The sequence below is a fragment of the Trichosurus vulpecula genome, chromosome 3, assembly GCF_011100635.1.
Source record: "Trichosurus vulpecula isolate mTriVul1 chromosome 3, mTriVul1.pri, whole genome shotgun sequence".
Classification (NCBI taxonomy): Eukaryota; Metazoa; Chordata; class Mammalia; order Diprotodontia; family Phalangeridae; genus Trichosurus; species Trichosurus vulpecula.
In genome coordinates this window covers 205,157,822-205,177,054 of record NC_050575.1, presented here as the reverse complement: position 1 = coordinate 205,177,054, position 19,233 = coordinate 205,157,822, and the positions used below count along the sequence as shown (strand labels likewise).

Below are 19,233 nucleotides of genomic sequence, written 5' to 3'. Positions count from 1 at the left end.
TGATTATCTTTGTGTATCCATGCACCTTGTCCTGCTTTCTTTGTTGTCTGTCATTTCATACAAGTCTTCCAGTGTTTTTCTAAATTCATCACAGCCCAGTAATATTCCATTACATTTATGTATCATAGCTTGTTCAACTACTTCCCAGCTGATGGATAATCACTTTGTGACCACAAAAAAAGACTGCCATGAAAAGACTTTTTTTTTTTAAACACGAGTAACTGCAAGTTAAGACCAAGACAGAATCATATAGTAAAGAGTTGCTTCTTGTTTCTCTTCATGGCTTTATTACCTCTGTAGGTGCCATTTGTTTGTAAAAATCCAGTGCTGGAAATCCCAGTACCTTGGCATCTGATTAGAGAAAGATTTCCTCATAGATGGGGAAGGTTTTTTTTTTTTAATTTAAATTTATTTATTTAACATTTAGTTTTCAGCATTGATTTTCACAACAGTTTGAATTACAGATTTTCTCCCCATTTCTACCCTCCCCTCACTCCAAGATGGCATATATTCTGGTTGCCCTGTTCCCCAGTCAGCCCTCCCCTCTATCACCCCCCTCCCCTCTCATCCCCTTTTCCCTTCCTTTCTTGTAGGGCAAGATAAATTTCTACACCCCATTGCCTGTGTATCTTATTTTTTAGTTGCATGCAAAACTTTTTTTTTGTTTTTGAACATGTGTTTTTAAAACTTTGAGTTCCAAATTCCCTCCCCTCTTCCCTTCCCACCTACCCTCCCTAAGAAGTCGAGCAATTCAACCTAGGCCACATGTGTATCATTATGTATAACCCTTCCACAATACTCATGTTGTGATAGACTAACTACATTTTGCTCCTTCCCAACCCATCCCGCTTTATTGAATTTTCTCCCTTGACCCTGTCCCCTTTCCAAAGTGTTTGTTTTGATTACCTCCACCCCCATCTGCCCTCCCCTCCATCATCTCCACCCCCTTTTATTTTTATTTTTTTAACTTCCTCCCTCTTCTTTCCTGTGGGGTAAGATACCCAACTGAGTATGTATGGTATTCCCTCCTCAGGCCAAATCTGATGAGAGCAAGGTTCACTCATTCAGGTGGGGAAGGTTTTTAATAAAAGAAAAAACAAATGCTAAATTTGTGTTTCTCCTTAATAGTGTCCATTTGACTTCAGTCCATGTAGCTGTATTTCCTAGACATCCTGCAGCATCAGTGCTGATGTCATCTAATACCAGATTATAGTTACCTCAAAAAAAAATTTTTTTTTAACACATCACAGAGAGCCACATAGGTTAGTTAGATATAAGAAGTTGAGAGTAACAGTCATTAATTCCTTGGAGATATTACTCCATAGCGAAATATCCACGGTTTGATTGTTTGATTTTTAAAAGCTATTTTCCAGCCCATGGAAAAAGCTGTATGTATCAGTTGTCTTAGAAAGTTGCTCTAGTTCTGAGTGTTTAGAGACATGAGTTTTATTCCTACTATATTGTCATTGAGTTGGGAGGTCAGTAGTTGATAAAGTCAGTGATCTTTGAGCCTCCTGAAAACAAGACCTACAGTCTCCCTGGCAAGTGATGCAGTGCCTCATACAGGAAGAAAGTAACCCTCTTGTCTCTATAGACAGTTCCTGGATACCCTTCCCCAAATATTACCCTTTTTCAGTTCATTCTGAGAAATTATTCCCTAGTACTAAAGGCCACATCCTTCAGTTGGCATAGTTTCTCCTAAAAAGTAGCCAATCACTGTCATGGGACATCCAAAGGGATCTTTGAAGAAATTATTTAAGAAGAAAAGGCCAGGTCAGATCAATTGAGGCAGACTCCATCTTAAGTGGAGCAGCTGAACCGCACATGGTCCTGGGGTTCTATCTCCACAGATTTGCCCCTCCTCATTTAAGGATGTCTCTTGATTCCATTGATGCTAGCAGTTCCCCAAGGTTCATACACTGGGAGGAGCTAGCTTGCCATGAAGTACAGCCCTCATGGAGAATTCAGCTGGGTTAGAGGCAGGTAAGCAGGAACCAGTTCTCCGTTACTATAGTAAAGAGTTCTTAAAACATATAGGGGAACTTTCTAGCATCCGTTACCATGCAGCACATACTGAAATAATCTGGTTTGACTAGAACAGTTTGGTCTTATGCTATTTGCTTAATCCATCCTATCCCATTTGTGGAAAAGTAGGAGTCATACTTTTGCTCAGGTCAGGGATAGAAATCAGGGACTAAAACTGTGATTTCATTGTCATGGGAAACTCTCTTCATCTTCTCTCCAACTTGTAGCCTTAGAGAGTTGTATAGAGCACTGACAGGTTGGGACTTGAACCCAGGTCTTCTTGGCTTTGAGACAGATTTTAACCCATTGTGCCATGCTGCTCTCTTGCTCAGAGTTGTTCCTAAATTGGTGTAGGTGAAAGGCTGAAGTCTGAAATTGCCTCTGCTTTGGTACCTCTTTTTGGATTTTGGACAGAGATGCCTAATGGTAGTGAAAAAGGAAATGCAATCCAAAGAGTATCTAATATTTCTGCTCTGTGGTGGTAAGATGGAAGGTATCAACTGTTGAAAACATGTCTGCTTGCCCTGCTTTGTGTGGTCCTGTGAGCCCCATAGAAGTGACAGCAAGCCAACTACCCTCCTTTCTGGCCCCTGACACAAATTAACCAGAAGAAGCAAGAGAGAGTCATACCTATTGATTGGAAACCTGCTTTGGGGAAAAAACAAACAAAAAAACTTTGCAGTGCCTTGTGGTGATGCTAATTTTTCTATTTTTTGTTTGTAGAAAGTCCATGAGATGCTGAAGAAGGGATGGGATGCTGAAGGCTCCCCCTTCCGAGGCCAGAGATTCGACCCATCCATGTTCAACATCTCCCCAGGGGCTGTGCAGTTTTAATGACAAGAAGGAAAGGAAACTCACTCGAGTCAAGCTCTTGGAAGTAGAGGATAAGGCAGAGAGAGGCCTTTTTGTGTGGGCTCTTTCCCTCCTGCTTTTCCTCCATGGCTCCCATGCATGCCTGGGACTCATCTTGTCCACCCCTGTATCTATCTTTATTTGCGAGGGGTGTTTGGGTACCCCAATCTCCTCCCTCCTCCCTTCTTGTCTGTTTCAGGGAAGAAGGGGGGAAAGTAGAGGGAAGGTTAATGCATAGCAACTGCTATGGCTGATGCCAAGTTAGGATAATTTGTTATGCATGAGGGAGATGTCCTAGCAAATGCAGGATTACATACTCCTGTCACCACGGTAACCAGCCACTGCAAGCCGCATTTTCTTTCCTTCTGTGTTCTCTGCTTGCTGTTGTTTTGATGCGATTCTGCTCAGTTCTCTTTAGGGGATGGGGAGGGAGGGTTGGGGCGGGGGGAAGGGAGTTGCTGTTGCTGGGTTTTTTCCCTGCAGTTGTTGGAGTGATTTGGAGTTGTGACTTATGTGTGCTGATGAGAAGCGGCTCTGTGATGGCTGCTTCAGGCTGTACTGTTTCAGGAAGCCCCTTGGTTTGGCCTTTTGTTTAAAGACTTCACATTCAGTCTTGCTCATCAGTTTGTCAAGTCCTATTTTTTCCTGCCTTTGGGTGCCTCCCAGGCACTAGCAGTAGGAGGTTGAAGCTGCACCCACAGTGGCAGAAACCTGCCTAGTTGGGATTCTGTATCTTTATTTGTTGCTCTCTTACTAAACAAGGCCCAGATATTGGAAGGAAGTGCAAGTTCTCCCAGCAAGGATCAGCTGCAGTTAGGGATTTCTGTCTCAGGAAAGAGTGCAGGATAGGGCTTTCTAATCATGGCTTTCTCTGAGGCCAGGGAAGGTTAGGCCAGCGCCTGTGCTTCCTTGTGTTGGCCATGCATTCTATTCCACTCTTGTCTGAGTAATTGATTTCTGGGTGCCACGGTTCTTCTGTGTTTATCCTCAAGTCTCTTTTCAACCCCAGTGATCCACAACTTATATTTTGTTTACATACATCTCCTAGATGAATGTAGAGTTCAGTGGGAGGCAGGACAGTCTCTGAGAACAGGGGAGAAATTTCAACATACAATTAATGATAGGTTTACCCTATGCTGAAGGGCACGAAGCAGTAGAAATCCTCAGATGACTAATGGGTAGCCAGAATAGGATATCATTGCCCTCAGCCCTCAATGGCCCCAGTGGAACCATTGCTGTTTGTGTAGAATAATTGCACTAAGGGTAGGAATAAGGATGCTGGCTCCTGTGTGCTGAGCAGAGAGGCAGAAATGTCAGCAGCTTGGTACTCTCAAAATCATGCTCTGTATGAGCTAGCTGCATTTTATATCTTTGTTCCCATCTGCTCCTACTGTGCAGCAGTGGTTGGTTACTTAGGAGAAAGAACTCACTTGGTTACTTAGAAGAAAGAACCTTATTAACACCTAAAAAACAACTGTCTTGCTAATCTGTGCTATTGACAAGGATGGGACCTCCACTTTACAAACTGCTTACAGGTGAGCTGACCTGCTGACTTCCTTCTGAAGTCTAGGAACAAGTACTCTTTATTTCTTTGCTTGTTCAGGGACACTTTTTTTCAGTGTTCCTTAGAAACCACACATCACTGTTAACTCAAAAGATATAAACATAGCCCACTTTTGATTAAATCTTTATCCCAATCCCATTTGACCACCACTCAGAAGGTAAAGCCTTCAGGTTCGCCTAGCATTGCACATCTGATTAATAGATAATCCAAGAAGATAAATTAGATCATTTTTTTTGAGTTCCTGCAGAAATGTCTCTTTACTTCAGAACCCCACCCCAATTTAAGGTCACCCAGAATTAATGCCTGCGTATTCTTATTGTGACCCTTTTCTGAGAGAATAATAGACTGATTTTTATGGGACAAATAGTTCCTCATGCTCACTCACTCCTATAAGGAGTGGGTGGGTCCAGCAACTAAGTAGTGATCTTACTGAGGCTGTCATTTCAGAGTCAGCCACTGACTTATTTATAATTCATTTTCAGCCACATTATTTCCCTGGAGTCCTTATAAGAAAGCCATTCAACTCTCATCCCCCGGGAACTTTTCATAGGACATGTAACTTTTTTCTGCAGAAAAGACCAAGGGCAACCTCTTGAGTTACATGGTGGATCTCTTCAGAATCAGAAGTGTTAAGGCATCCAGGTGGTGTTGGGGGCAGCATTAGCTTATTCCAAACAGTTAAAGACTCCTAAAAAGTCTTAAGAGGTATCTCCTCTTGGGGAAGTGATGGTGGACAAATGTTGTGTTGGAGTTAGTCACTAAGGCTGTGGTTTTTATGAATCAGAAATAGAACTGTTCTCTAAAATTACAGAGCAAAAATAACAAAAATCCATTGCCTATTATGAGGGCCTTGTGCTTTGAAACTTGCTAAAATAGAAGGGTCTCTGCTCATTTCTCTCTGAGGTCATATGAAAGGGAGTGAGGCTAATACATCCTCATTTCAAAGTAGCATTTCACAGATGGAATGCTATGTTTAAAGACTCCTTTGTTTTAAATTTTTAATGACGTTTATATGCACCTCTTGAACTTTGTCCATCTCTCTTGCTGTTCTTAGCATATTTCTAATTCATACTTATGCCAACTCCTTAAGTATCCGTGGTGTAGGAGCTTTGTAGAAGGGTATATGTGGTTTGGCTAAAGCAGGGACAATAGATAATCTGTCCATAAACTACTGGATGATTTTTTAGAATGACTCACTTCTAATTGTAAATGTTTTTCTACCCAGGGCATTATTTGATAGTGCCCTAATGTGGCTTAGGTCTTCTGTTAGGAAGTATCAGATGATAGAAGCTCTACTAGCATGCCCCTATTAAAAGAAATGAAACCACTAAACAAAAATAGGAACTTTTAGGGGTGTTTAATTACATTATAGAAGGACTCACTGGAAGATTCCTTTTAGTAGCAAGCTGCTCTGGTGAATGCATGTTAAGTGACTAGACTTGGAAGACTTGGACTTAGACCCACCTTTCCAGGATATACATTAATCACATCTATCTGTATTTTTAAACCTTCATCCTCTCCTCTGTAATGATTTGCTTTTTCTCTTCTTAAACTTCTGCCCTACCCTTTCTGTCCATGTGCCAGTCCAGCCCTCCAGAGTCAGTGCACACTACCTGTTTTATTTGTTTTAGAACCAACAACAACAACTTGGCCACTAAGTTCCACCAACAGAGATTCTGAGCAAAGCAGGGCAACTCACTTCCCTTCTCCAGGGGAGCCAAAGAGATTAGGGCGTGCTACATCCTGAGGCTTCTGTCCTTCACACACTCCACATTTCTGTGTTGGTTTGCAATAAATCTGTATTTAAGCAGCTTGTTGTCTGTGTGTGAGATTTGATGCTGAAAAAATTCCATCTATATTTGATGATTAATTGTGACATATTATTTCAAGATTTCTGGGCTCAGATACATAGGAAATGCTGTTAATGAATTAATATTAGTTGGTTCCCACCCACCAGCACTCTCATGTTACTTATTTGGACTGCCAGACTCTGCGCTGTGCTTGGAAGTCTAATGGGATTTTGAACTGTATTTCCAAATGAGAAGGAAATTGAAGTTCTACATCCTCTATTTAGGTGCAAAGAGATGATTAGTGCATTTTGGCAGATGATACCTGAATTATATATTAACCTCAACATCTGGATAGTGCTAAGATGAATACCTCGCAATAACCTGTCCCCTTAGAACTCTTCCATTGAAGGATCCCTCCCAGTTAAAAACAATTCAGATGAGATTTCATCTCATATGTATGTCCTTGCCTCTGCTTTTCTCTTGGGGAGTCCCATGAATAACAATAATACTTAATGTCTAGGAAGCAAACTTTTTCATTCCCATTTATACTTTATACTGTAGCCCCTCTAATTTAGTATTTTGCCATGTATTAGGGAAAAAATAGTATTTTCCTTCCCTCAGTTGCTGAAAGTTGGTGCTCTCATCCTTTGGTATATACTATATCTCATACTACAAAGATGGAGGTAGAAGTGGAATTCTGGGAAACAAGGGAATATTGTAACAATTTGTGTGTTCAAAAATAGCATGAATTGTCTCCAGAAGAGTGGATATCCCCCTCACAGGAGGTCTCTGAGCAAAGGCTTGATCATGGGTATGTTGTGGAAGGAATTCTTATTCAGGTAGGAGTTGGACAAGGTGGCCTTTAAGGTTTCTTCGAATCAAGTGATCGCATTCTCTGATAATGTAAATGATGATATCATGTACCATGGAGTTCTGCAGACTCATTTAATGTGTATTCTGAACTATAGTGTTGAGAATGGGCAGCATGGTAAAACAAACAAACAAACAAAACTTGGAACCAGAATACATAAATCCTACTATTAGAACTTTGTAGCTTGTGGCAAATCACTGCATGTCCACAGAGCATAGTGCTTGGAACTGGAATTGACAAGACCCAGGTTCAGATCTTTAGATTTTTACTAGCTATGTGACCTTGAACAAGTCACTTAAACTCCTTGAGTTTTGTTTCCTCATAAAATAACACCTGCCTCACAGGGTTGTTGTGAGAATCATATGAGATAATATATGTGAAACTAAATTTTAAATTATGTAAATACAGGCTACTGTTATTTATTTCTCTGCTTCTAATCTCCTTGTCTGTGAAAGGAAGTGATTGGACCACATGACCCTTTAAGGACCTTCTAAAATTGTATGGTCTTTTAGTTAATTAGGTGAACTGTTAAACAGTGCCCTGCCTCAATATGGATTTTGTTCTATTTTAAGTCAGGCCTAACATTTCAGAACCACACCGGATCCACCCTGGGATAAACTCAGGTGTTCCTCAGTCTATTCTTAGACTTCCAAGGCCATCACTCCAACCACATCTTCCAGTGCGCATGAAAAGAGGGGTTGTGCTCTGAGGTTTGAGGCAAGGCTGGGTTTTCTGATTACCTTTACACGCCCTTCCTGCTCTAGATAGGCAGATACATAGAAGAGAGCTTTAATTGCCTGGAGATACCCAAATTTTGCTTGCCTTGTGTTGCATGGTACTGCACAACTACCTAAAGTTAGCAGTGTTTGGAAGAGTAGTCAGATTGGTTATGGGCAGAATCATATTGATGATGTGAGCAGGGCAAGTAATACTCTTATCCCTGTGTTGTCTCTCTTCCCCTCCCGCCCCCCAACAACTTTTATAGAAATGAAATTTGATTAGGGTAAACATTAGAGGCAGCCTTGAGAGGGAAAAGGAACCATACAAATGCATTGCATAGTGCATCCTAACCTAAGGGATGTACATAGAATTGGGAAGGGTCAGTCACCTAGATGAAAAGGTTTGAGGTTAATTGTACATATATGAACCTCTGGACTGTTAACACCACCTGGTAGCCTTGTTATATTAGCCCAATTGCAGGATTATAGATTTGGAACTAGAAGAGCTCTCAGAGGTTATCCATCCTTTCATTTTCTAGATGAGGAACTGAGGTCCAGAGAGTTTAGGTGACTTGTCCAGGGCCGTACAAGTATTAGTGGCCGAACCAACATTCTGATTGAGTATTCAAACCCAGGTACTCTGGCTCTAAGTCTGATACTCTGCACTGCACTTTATTGCCATAAATCATTTGTGGGCCGGAAAGGAAGTAAACGGTATTAAGGACAGGGCCTGATACTGGGCCTTTCAAGAATCAAAATTGTAAGCGAAAACATTTTCAGGAAAGATCAGTTGATCTTTAAAGAACTGAACTGAACTTGCACCATTGGGAAACAAAGCTACCATCACCCCACCTCAAATCTGTTCCCTTGACTGGTCGGCTGGGAAGAATTGGCCCCAGCAAGTCCATTGGACGATAAGATCAGTTCACATTTGTTCAGTGTGAAGGGAATACAGCCATAAGCTCAGAATCCAACAGCAAGTTAGACATTGCTCTGGCACATGACACAGGCAACCTCTTTGCCCTAAAGATTTAACACAACCTCAAGGCAATTTCCAGAATAAGAAATAGAAGGAGAAAAGGCGCTCAAACTGAGAAATTAGATGGAAATGCTGATGGAACTTAGCACAAAATTTTCACAATGCAAAAGTGGCTTTTGAGGCCTGACCTCAAGGAAATGTGTGGAGCTGTGGTCTATGTTAGGGGAAGCGCTAGACCTGAAGTTAGGTGATATGGGTTTGAATCCTGCCTCAGATGCTTAGACAAGTCAATTAGCATTTTTGGACCTCAGTTTTCTCATCTCTGAAATGGGGGTGATATTTGATACTACTTCTTTGTGTTGTGGAGATCAAATGAAGTTAATGCGTGAAGTGCTTTGCAGACATTGAAGTGCTATATACACAAGCTATTATCACTTGTCTCTAGATTGTGGTGAAGATGGAGAATTGGCTTAAAATGCTGGCCCAACAGAACTTCATTAATCAGATTCCAATCATTCAAAATGTGATCATTCAAAAATGGACTGGACTAGTTTACCTTTCCTCTTCCTAAAATCAGAAAATGTGTGAAGCGAATGATGTAAATAAAATTGCAGGAGCTATATTTAACATACTAAATGAATTTGATGCCTCCAAGGATTTCTGATGCATTTTAAAATTGACTAGTTATAAATAATTCTTGTCCATCAAAGTAGGGCCATTTGTGCCTCTGACAACACTGAAGCCACTTTATGTATTTAAAAGAAATAAAATGATTTTTGAAAAATGCTAAGACTTGTCATTTATTCAGTCTGGTCTCTCTTCCTTCGGTCTAAATTAAGAGTTAAATGAATTTTATTTTTATATGTATATGCACTTTCTTACATTCTTTAAGGCTTTTTGGAATTAGACCCCAATTAGAAGCCTATAAACTAATATGCTGTGTATTGCATTTAGAAGTAAGCTTTTTGTGATTGTCTTTTGCCATGATACTTAAATAGCAGTAGAGAGCCACCAAAGATCTTTGAGTAATGAACAGAGCAGTTCGTAGGTAAATTCATAGGCAATGATTGAAGGATAGTTGGAGGCAAAAGAATGAAGATAGGATGATCAGTGAGGATGCCTACTAGGGTGGTGGTGGTAATGATAGTGGAAATAGAGGGGAGGGGATGGGTGAGAGACACAGTATGGAGGGAGAATGGATAACATTTGGCAATTAGCTATGAGAAAGAGAAGAGTCAAAATAATACTAAATCAACTCAACACTCATGAAGCACTTGGCCATGATACAGAGATATCGATATACCTTGGATAGACACTGCAAAAGGACATTGGACCGGGACAAGAATTGAGTAGAAAGAGAACAAGCTGGGTTACCCCTGGGAAACTGAAAAGTTCAAGACCCCAGGCTTCTTCCTGAAAGCCCTTCTTTTTAAAATGCAACATTCTTCTGACGGGTACGTGTGGCTACAAGTCCAGAAATAACAATCTTTGGAGGATAGATCAGCCCAAGGGCAACGAAGAAGTGCCTCATAGGTGTGTGCAGATTGCCGCATAAAGAATACCCTCAAAGAGATATATGAGCATCTGTGTGACCTCAGACTAATCACCTAATTTCCTCCAGTCTATACTTTGCTCATCTACGAAATAAATAGTTTGGATTTGATGTCCCTTCCAACTCTAGAGCTATGACCTATGTGTGTATGAAAAAAGATGGACAAGTCACACAATGAGAATAAAGAATAACAAATAGTTCATGTATTCCATTGGTATGCTTTCAATGTCAAGGTGTCCGGCACATTGGGTAGAATGCCTGTGGTGAATGTATGGGAGGACATGGCCAAGAGTTACATAGGATGGGTAGATACGGATAAGTTTTGATTTGCATTGTTGGCAAGAGTATCCCAGTCCCTTGACATGGTGGCAAATGCTGGTAGACTCTATTGCTGGGGAGGGTGAGGCTGGTGGATCTCTTTGAGTTTGGGAGTTCTGAGTTGCAGTAACTAAAGTTGCTTGGGTGTCTGCATTCAGTCTGGCACCAATATTGTGACGCCCTAAGAAAATGAGGGGTGGGGCAGGGTGGAGAACCAGGCTACCAAAGGAGAGGAAAACTGGCCCGGGTCAGAAATGAAGATCAAGGTCTTTGTGCCTATCAGCAGTGGGACTTCTTCTATGATTGCTGCACATCCAGCCAGGTGGAGATAAGTATAGGCAGTGTAGATTCAAAGGCAAAAACAAAATGGCCCCTTGCCCTCGAGTACATTCTGCTGGACACACACGCACACACGCACACACACACACACACACACACACACACACACATACACACTTTTTTTAAGATGGGATATTGGGTAAATGATGTTACCACTGACAATGAAGTCACAAGAATAGGAGGTTTGGGGATATTAAGCTCAGTTTGGGCCGTGTGGAGGTAGCAGTGGATAATCCAAAAGGGGTTACCCTATAGGCTGGCAGAAATGTAGGGCTACAAGGCTTAAGGATTGCAGATACCATGTAAAGTTTTTGGTCATAAATTTCCTTTCTAAGACTGAGCCCTAGAAATTCAGCTTTCAAGGAATGATAGAAAAATCTGCTTTGGAGCCTTCCCTTTCTAGGTGGGTAAGAATTTAGACAGTTCAACTAAATCCAATGTATTTACTGCTATCTGTATTTTATTAAAATGCGCACCTGCTGGTGTCACAGGAGTGTTCCACAGATAAGGCATATAGTATATTATAGAGTGCTTTGAGGTTCTTGTAAAAAAAGTTTAGCTTTTGTTATTTAAATTTGTGGCATATCTGAAAGCTGCCCCTGCCCTATTGGTTGCATTTGCTTCCATTAAGGGGCATGTTCCTACTTAGTACAGGACCACATACCGTTCCAATAGTCCTCTCCACCCCCAGCTTAGAAGAGAAATTAACTTCACACCTCGGTGCTGAAATTAACTGAGCTCCTGCATCCACCCTTCTGCTCCACCTACACACTGCATACCCAGCCGCGTCACCAGGATGCATTGGAAACATGAGCCCCCACCCTCTTCCGTGGCCACCCAGTTCACATCAAACATTCCTGGGGAGGCCTAAGCACAGAATGTGCCCTTTGAAGGATGACACAGCTTGAAACCAATGTCCTCAGCAGCTGCAGAGAGAGCTCAGCTCCAAGCTTGCAGCAAATCCTTAAAGCAAAGGCATTCCACTCTCTCCCCTTTACAGATGAAGAGACTTGAGTCTCATAAAAGAGACTTAACCCAGGTGACAAATTCCACGTCCCTAGGACAACCCTTCAAATATTTGAGGACAACTGACACATCCTTCCAGAGACTTCCACTGTTCAGGCTCAAGAGGCCCAGCATCATGGTATGGCATGGTTTCCAGTTCCCTCAACATCATGGCTGATTCCTCTGGACATGTCCAACTTGTCAATGTGCCTCCAAAAATATGGTTTGTTCAGACCTGCCAGAGGTCTGCTGGCATAGGCTTTGAGAATCTATGGCTATCATCATGCCACAATGAGGCATCATTGATCTAGGACCTTTGTAGAGATTTCTTACCACCTTAACCGAGAGGAGCTGTCCCCCACCCCAGTGGCTGCTGTCAGAATCCTTCCACTTCCCCCACCACCCTGAAACCAGAGACAAACTGTTATAAGGAAATTTCCAATGCAGACTGATTTTGGACGTGTGATTCAACATGTCCAAAAAACTCATTTTCTTTTCTCCCAAACCTGCTTCTTTTCCAAACTTTGTTATTTCTATGCTAGTCACCCAAGTTGGCAAACTCAGAATCATTCTTTACTCCTCATTCTCCCTTCCCCTCCGTATTTAATCAGTTGCTAATTCTTGTTGATTCTACTTCTGTATCTTCTGCATCTGTCTCCTCCATTCCACACCATCACAGTCCCAGTTAGGCCTTCATTATCTATTGTCTAGATTATTACAATAACCTTTGTACTGCTTTTCTTTCCTGAAGTCTTTCCCATCTCTAATCAGTCCTCCACATAGCTGCAAAAGTGATATTCCTAAAGCATGTGTCTGCCTATGTCACTCCTCGCCTCATTAAATCCAGTGGCCCCTTATTATCTCTAGGATCAGTCAGTCAACTAGCATTTATTAAGTTCCTACTATGTGCTAGGAACTGTGCTAAGTGCTGGAGATACAAGAAAGGCAAAGAACATGATCCCTGCTCTCAAGGAACTCACAGTCTAATGGGAGAGACAATGTATACACGACTATGTATAAGCAAGATATATATGATATATATGGGTGTAGATATATAATATATGTCTGTGGGTGTTTATATATACATACACGCATACATACATAGAGAATAAATTGGGGGTAATCTCAGAGAGAAGGCACTAATTAAGGAGGATTGAGAAAGGGTTCTTGCAGAAGATAGGACTTTAGCTGAGACTTGAAGGAAGCCAGAGAAGCCAAGAGGAGGAAGAGAGAACGGAGAGAGTTCTTGTCATGGAGAAGAGCCAGTGAAAACACTTGGAGTTAGGAGACAAGTGTCATGTTTGAGGAATGGCAAGGAGGCCAAAGTCACTGGATTGAAGAGTATATGGAAGGTGGGAAGGGACTGGGTTATAAAGGGCTTTCAAAAGCCAGACACCTTTCCTTCAGCAGGTGGCTCATGTGCCACTGGACTCATGAGGCTTTTCCTGATTCCTGTAGCTGCTAGTGCCTTCCCAAATTACTTTGCATTTATTTTGGATTTCTTAGATGTGTTTGTGTTGTCTCCCCCAATAGAATGGAAGTTCCCCCAGCGTAGGAACTGTTTCATTTTTGTCTTTCTATCCCCGGCACCTAGCACAATGCCTGAAGCCCAGTAGTAAGTGTTTAATAAATGTTTATTGATTGACTGAAGTGCCTGCCTCAGGCTGTCACACATGTGTGGCCCCTGCCAGGTCTGCTGTGTACATTGAACTGGCTTCCTAGGAGAGAAGTCTTAGATAGGAAAGGACTAGAAAGAAATGGTACCCCTTACCTGATGTCATTAATTGGTTCTATGAAAACACATGAAATGCTATTGTAGGGGGAGGCTAATTCTACAGGGAAAATGGTACAAATGGAAATTCAGCCAAATAACATCATCATAACTTTTTAGTTAGGTTTGAGTTAAATGTATTAATTGTACATCTATAACCTCCTGTGTTTGACTTATTTGGGACCAAGCCCAAATCCTAGGATCCTAAATGCAGAACTGGAAGGGACTTCAGAGGTCATCTAGTCCAACCTCATCATTTAACAAGTGAGGAAACTGAGGCCTAGGGAGGCTAAATGATTTGTCTAAGGTCACACAAGTGACACAAGTTAGAGTGAAGATTTAAACCCAGGTCCTGTGACTACAAAACCAGTGCTCTTCCTACTGTATCATGCTTAAATCATGAGATGTGAAGTTTCTGGGAATTTTTCACAGATTCACAGAATTTCAGAAGTGGAAGGGACCCTCGCAGCCTTCTAGTACAACCTGTACCCAAGCAAGAATTCCCACTACAACACACCTGCCAAGTGGCCATCCAGCCCTTATCTGCAAGCTTTCTACCTCTGGAAGCAGCCCATACTACTTTTGACTGCTCTTACTGGTAGGTAGTTTTTTCCTGACATTAATCCTAGAGTTGCCTCCTTGCAACATCTACCCGTTATGTCTGGTTTTGCCCTCTGGGGCCAAAGAGAACAAATCTAATCTTTCATGACTGGTCTTAAAAATACTTATAGGCAGCTATTACATCATCCTCGAGTCTTCTCTAGGCCAACCATGCTTGCTTATTTCCTCTAACTGATCCTCATAGGACATGAGTTGGAAGCCCTTCGCCATCCTGGATTGCCCCTTTTGGGGGGCTCTGACACTCATCAATGTCATTCCTAAACTATGGTGCCCAGAACTGAACCCAATATTCCAGATGAGATTTACTGAGGGTAGAGTTCAGTAGAACTATATGTAATTACTGGAAACTGTTAAATTCTAACTCTTTATGAGCTTTTAATGCCATTGGGTAAAAATGTGGGCTAGGGAGATAATGAAATAAACATTTATTAAGCACCTACTTGATATGAGGAAAAAGAAAAGTGGGAAATAAGCAGTGGTGAAGTGGGTGAGGGATTGGAATGTATACAAATGCAACACACCCTCAGGGCTACTCCCCTAGCTTGTATTCTAGTGTTCTGGTTGAGTTCTGAGAGGTTACTACTCCTCAGGTTCTAGGGATAACCCTGTATGTAGCTATCCCTACAACTATAGCTCCCAAGCCCGTATCACTGTGCTTCCCTTTAATAATCAGCCATAAATGATTTTGGAAAGACCTGGAAAGACTGACATGAACTGATGCTGAGTGAAGTGAGCAGAACCAGGAGACTATTGTACACAGTAACAGCAACACTGTGAGACCAACTTTGACAGACTCAGCTCTTCTCAGCAATCACAATGATTTAAGACAATTCCAAGAGACTCATGATGGAAAGTATTTTCCACATTCAGAAAAAGAACTATGGAGTCTGAATGCAGATCAAAACATACTATTTTCACCTTTTGTTGTTTTTTCTTTCTCTTGGATTTCCCTTTTTGTTCTGATTCTTCTTTCACAACATGACTAACGTGCAAATATGTTTAATATGATTGCACATATATAACCTATATCAAATTGCTTGCCATCTTGGGGAGGGGAGAGATAGAGGGAGAAAAAAGTTTGGAACTCAAAATCTTATAAAAGTGAATGTTGAAAACTTTCTTTACATGTAATTGGAAAAAAATACTATTAAAAATAATCAGCAATAAGACACAATTTGCTTTTTAACAAAGGCTAAGATGGTATTGTGGGCAGCTAGGTGGCACAGTGGATAGAATACCAGGCCTGGAGTCAGGAAGACTCATCTTCCCAAGTTCAAATCTGGCCTCAGATACTTCCTAGCCGTGTGACCCTGGGCAAATCACTTAATCCTGTTTGCCTCAGTTTCTTCATCTGTAAAATGAGCTGGAGAAGGAAATGGTAAACTACTCCAGTATCTTGGCCAAGAAAACCCCAAATGAGTCACAGGACAGGACTGAAAAATGACTAAACAACAAAGATGGTATTGTAAGAGCAGTTGGTACAAAACATCTCCCCTTCCCCGAAACTGGGGGCACATTCTCCTGTAGATACACCCTGCTTCTATGGGAATAATGGGATCAAATTTGGTAGTGAGGCACGTGTAGGATACGTATGTAGCAAAGGGCAGTTCATAACTCTTGGTACTGCATGTTCTTAAAGTCCCTTCTCTCTTCCTAGAGTCCTCATAGAACTCCTTTTAGGTATATCATCTTGCTTATCATTGCACTCCACTGGAATCCCATGGGCTACTCCTTCTTGAGTCCATAGCTGACACCTTTCCCAGCCAGAAGGAGTCATATGCCTTAAGGCTGCTTCTTCCCTTGAGTGACTATCTCTCTGTATCTTGTATGTCTTATAGGATATGTTTCTGTTCCTGCTGGACGTATTGACTCCTACTGTTCTAGTAGTTCTAATAATACGGCTGATGTCTTTTTCTTCTCCTCCCTCTGATATAGGCCTCCACAAGATGACCCTGAGCCTAGACTTTTAAACTGCTAAACAGGTTGCTGTTTTATATAGAAGCCCAAAGGGTATGACTTATTCTCTTAGCCAATCACAAGATGCTTCCTGCATGAAGTCAGTTCCTTCAGCCAAAGGCCTAAGCCACAGGTGGCCCTCTAGGTCTTCAGGTGAGGCCCTTTGACTGAATCCTAACTTCACAGAACAAATCCCCTTAATAAAAGGATTTGTTCTGTAAAACTTAGACTCAGGCAAAAGGCTGCACCTGAGGACCTAGAAGGCCACACGTGAACTCAAACTGCTGCAGGTTCCCCACTCCTGGCCTAGGGCCTTGTAATCCTCTCAAATTGATTAAACATTTATTTACATTATTATGTGGTTGTAGGAAAACACTTCATTAATACCTTATAATTACATTCTGGGCCTTCTGTGATTACTTTTTTTTGGAGGGGGGAAGGCAGGGGAATTGGGGTTAAATGACTTCCCCAAGGTCACACAGCTATTAAGTGTGTCAAGTATCTGAGGCTAGATTTGAACTCAGGTCCTGCTGACTCCAGGGCAGGTGCTCTACTCACTTCGCCACCTAGCTGCACCCTATGATTATATTAACTAAGGTGGGGAGGGCAGTTCTCTCCTTTACACAAATATTAGCTGTTCTTTTAGCACCCTTTGCCAATTTAAAGGCATTCTGTTAGTTCTGAGACATAAAAACTTACTATGTATAACTTGGCTTGCTTATAAAATGATTGTTTGCTATATTAAATTGAACAGTGTAGTTTATTCAGACAATAATTACACATTTTCTAGATGCATTCACTTTTAATTTTAGTGAATTTTAATTTAGTATTTTAATTTTAGTATTTGTTACAGATGTAGGTATAAGTTGCCAAACTTTAAGGAATCTGGCAGTTCATAATTTTTGCTGATTTACAAGGAGAAAGCAAAAACTTTAAAGAAAAAAAAGAGGCTGCTGTAATTATGTAGGATGTCCCTACATAAAAGTCTTGGTGAAGTTTTAAGCTTTAATATTTAAAGCTTTAATAGTTTAGTACTGAAGTAAGACTTTTGGGACAGCCTATATAATTTTTATGTATGTATGTATGACACATATATAATTATATGATACATGGTATACTATATGTTATATATATGTATACACACACACTATATATATATATATATGTACATATATATATATATATATATGTAGTTATAGTAAATTGAAGAATTGGTTTTCACTGTAGGGTCAAATAGATGTGAAAAGTTCTTGCTTTGATGAAAGGAGCCAATGGAGGGAGGGAGGAAGAGAACTGTCCTCCAATTTCCCTCCTCCAACAACAAAATAAACAAAAATTCCCAACTTTATTGAATACATGGAACTTCCATCTTCTTAGCGGTCACTATCAGCAGTTTCTGCTTCTTTGGCTACTTCATTAAAAAACACTACCACCACCACCACCACCACCATCAGTCTTCTGAAAACTGAAGCTTTGCCCAGATCGAGATGGACTTCTCTAGTCTTTCATATGTTAGTTGATTTCCAAAAGGAAACTCATTGAATTCAAATGCTGCAGAAGATGGACACATTGGGAACTGGTAAGAAACAAAAGGGGTCAGAATCTATATCCTGCAGAGGCCTTGCTGCTGAGTTGCTGGAAGGCTGGGCTTGACAGAATCCCAGACAGTCCTGGCCCAACAGGTAAAGAGGCTTTGTATACCTTAGTTTGTGAAAGTGTTTTTCAAGTCCTGTTTTATAATCAGGTCAAATGTACTAGAGGAGACATCTTCACTGCTACTTCTACCTTTCACTCTTGAATCCAAAGACTGTGGCTAAATGAGCTGGCTGCCACCTTAAAATTACCTGTTTCCACCTGTCCTTTCACTTGCTTGTCACCATCATTATCTGTACCAACAATGTTGCTAGCAGCTGCTGTGGAGGTGAAAGACCAACAACACCAGCACACAGAAGGGCTGCTAGTATGGGTCCTTTGATCTGCTTTTCTAAGGAAAGCAACTTAAAGGGGTTTACAATCTTATTTTAATTAAACATACATATATCATTCATTTAGTTCAGGGGAAAAACTCAGCACCCTGAACTTCGGAGCAAATACAAACAGAAATTACGAGCATATGTTATATAAACAGCAAATAAAACTCTATCAACAGACTGGCCTCTATCTGTCTGACCAAAGATTACATAGTTACCAGAGAGAGAGGCACCAGCATCTGGGTTTTCAAAGCCGGGGGGCTGCTTCAGTGGCTACCCAGAGTCTCATCACCAATGCTCTTTCAATGAGTGTGCCTCCAAAGGCAAAAACAGTGACCTCTGAGTTTATATACACTTCTTCAGGGTCAAAAGGCATCACAACCATGCGACTCAAACCATGTGACTTAGGCCTTCCCTTGACATAAGCAGGTCACCAAAGACTCCCAATTCAATCAAAGATTCCTTACTGTTGAGAAGCACTCCAAAAAAAAAGACAACAAAAGTCCACTTTGCTTGCCATTACATTTGAAAGGCAAAATTCATCAAAGGTACTTGATTACCTCAGCATTCCAAAAGAGAAAACAGTAAAAAAAAAAAAAAAGTCCCATGCTAATTACCATAACATCATCAAACATTGATGGAGCATTTGTCAATCAACCAGCTATGCTTATGATATGATGCTGGGTATGGAAGACACCAGGAAGCATAAGATACAATCCTAAGGACGCAGAGGAAAAAGATATCAATCAGTCATCAATCCAACAAGCATTTATTAAGCACCTACTATGTGCCAGGCATGGTGCTAGGGGATTGGACAAAATGCTAGGGGAAAACAAAAAAGCCTTCTCTCTAAGAGTTTACATTCACAATTTGTTGTTGTTCAGTTGTGTCAGTCATATCT

At 41.1% G+C, this 19,233-nt stretch overlaps 1 protein-coding gene across 1 annotated transcript in view; it reads left to right on the top strand.

The window, feature by feature from the left end:
* The window catches only part of NUDCD3 (NudC domain containing 3), a 132,822-nt gene extending 123,232 nt beyond the window's left edge, over positions 1 to 9,590 (top strand). The window contains exon 6 of the mRNA XM_036751758.1: positions 2,749 to 9,590. Coding sequence (XP_036607653.1) covers positions 2,749 to 2,859 — 111 coding nt within the window. The 3' untranslated portion in view covers positions 2,860 to 9,590. The remainder of the gene's footprint in view (positions 1 to 2,748) is intronic.
* The last annotated feature ends 9,643 nt before the right edge of the window (positions 9,591 to 19,233 follow it).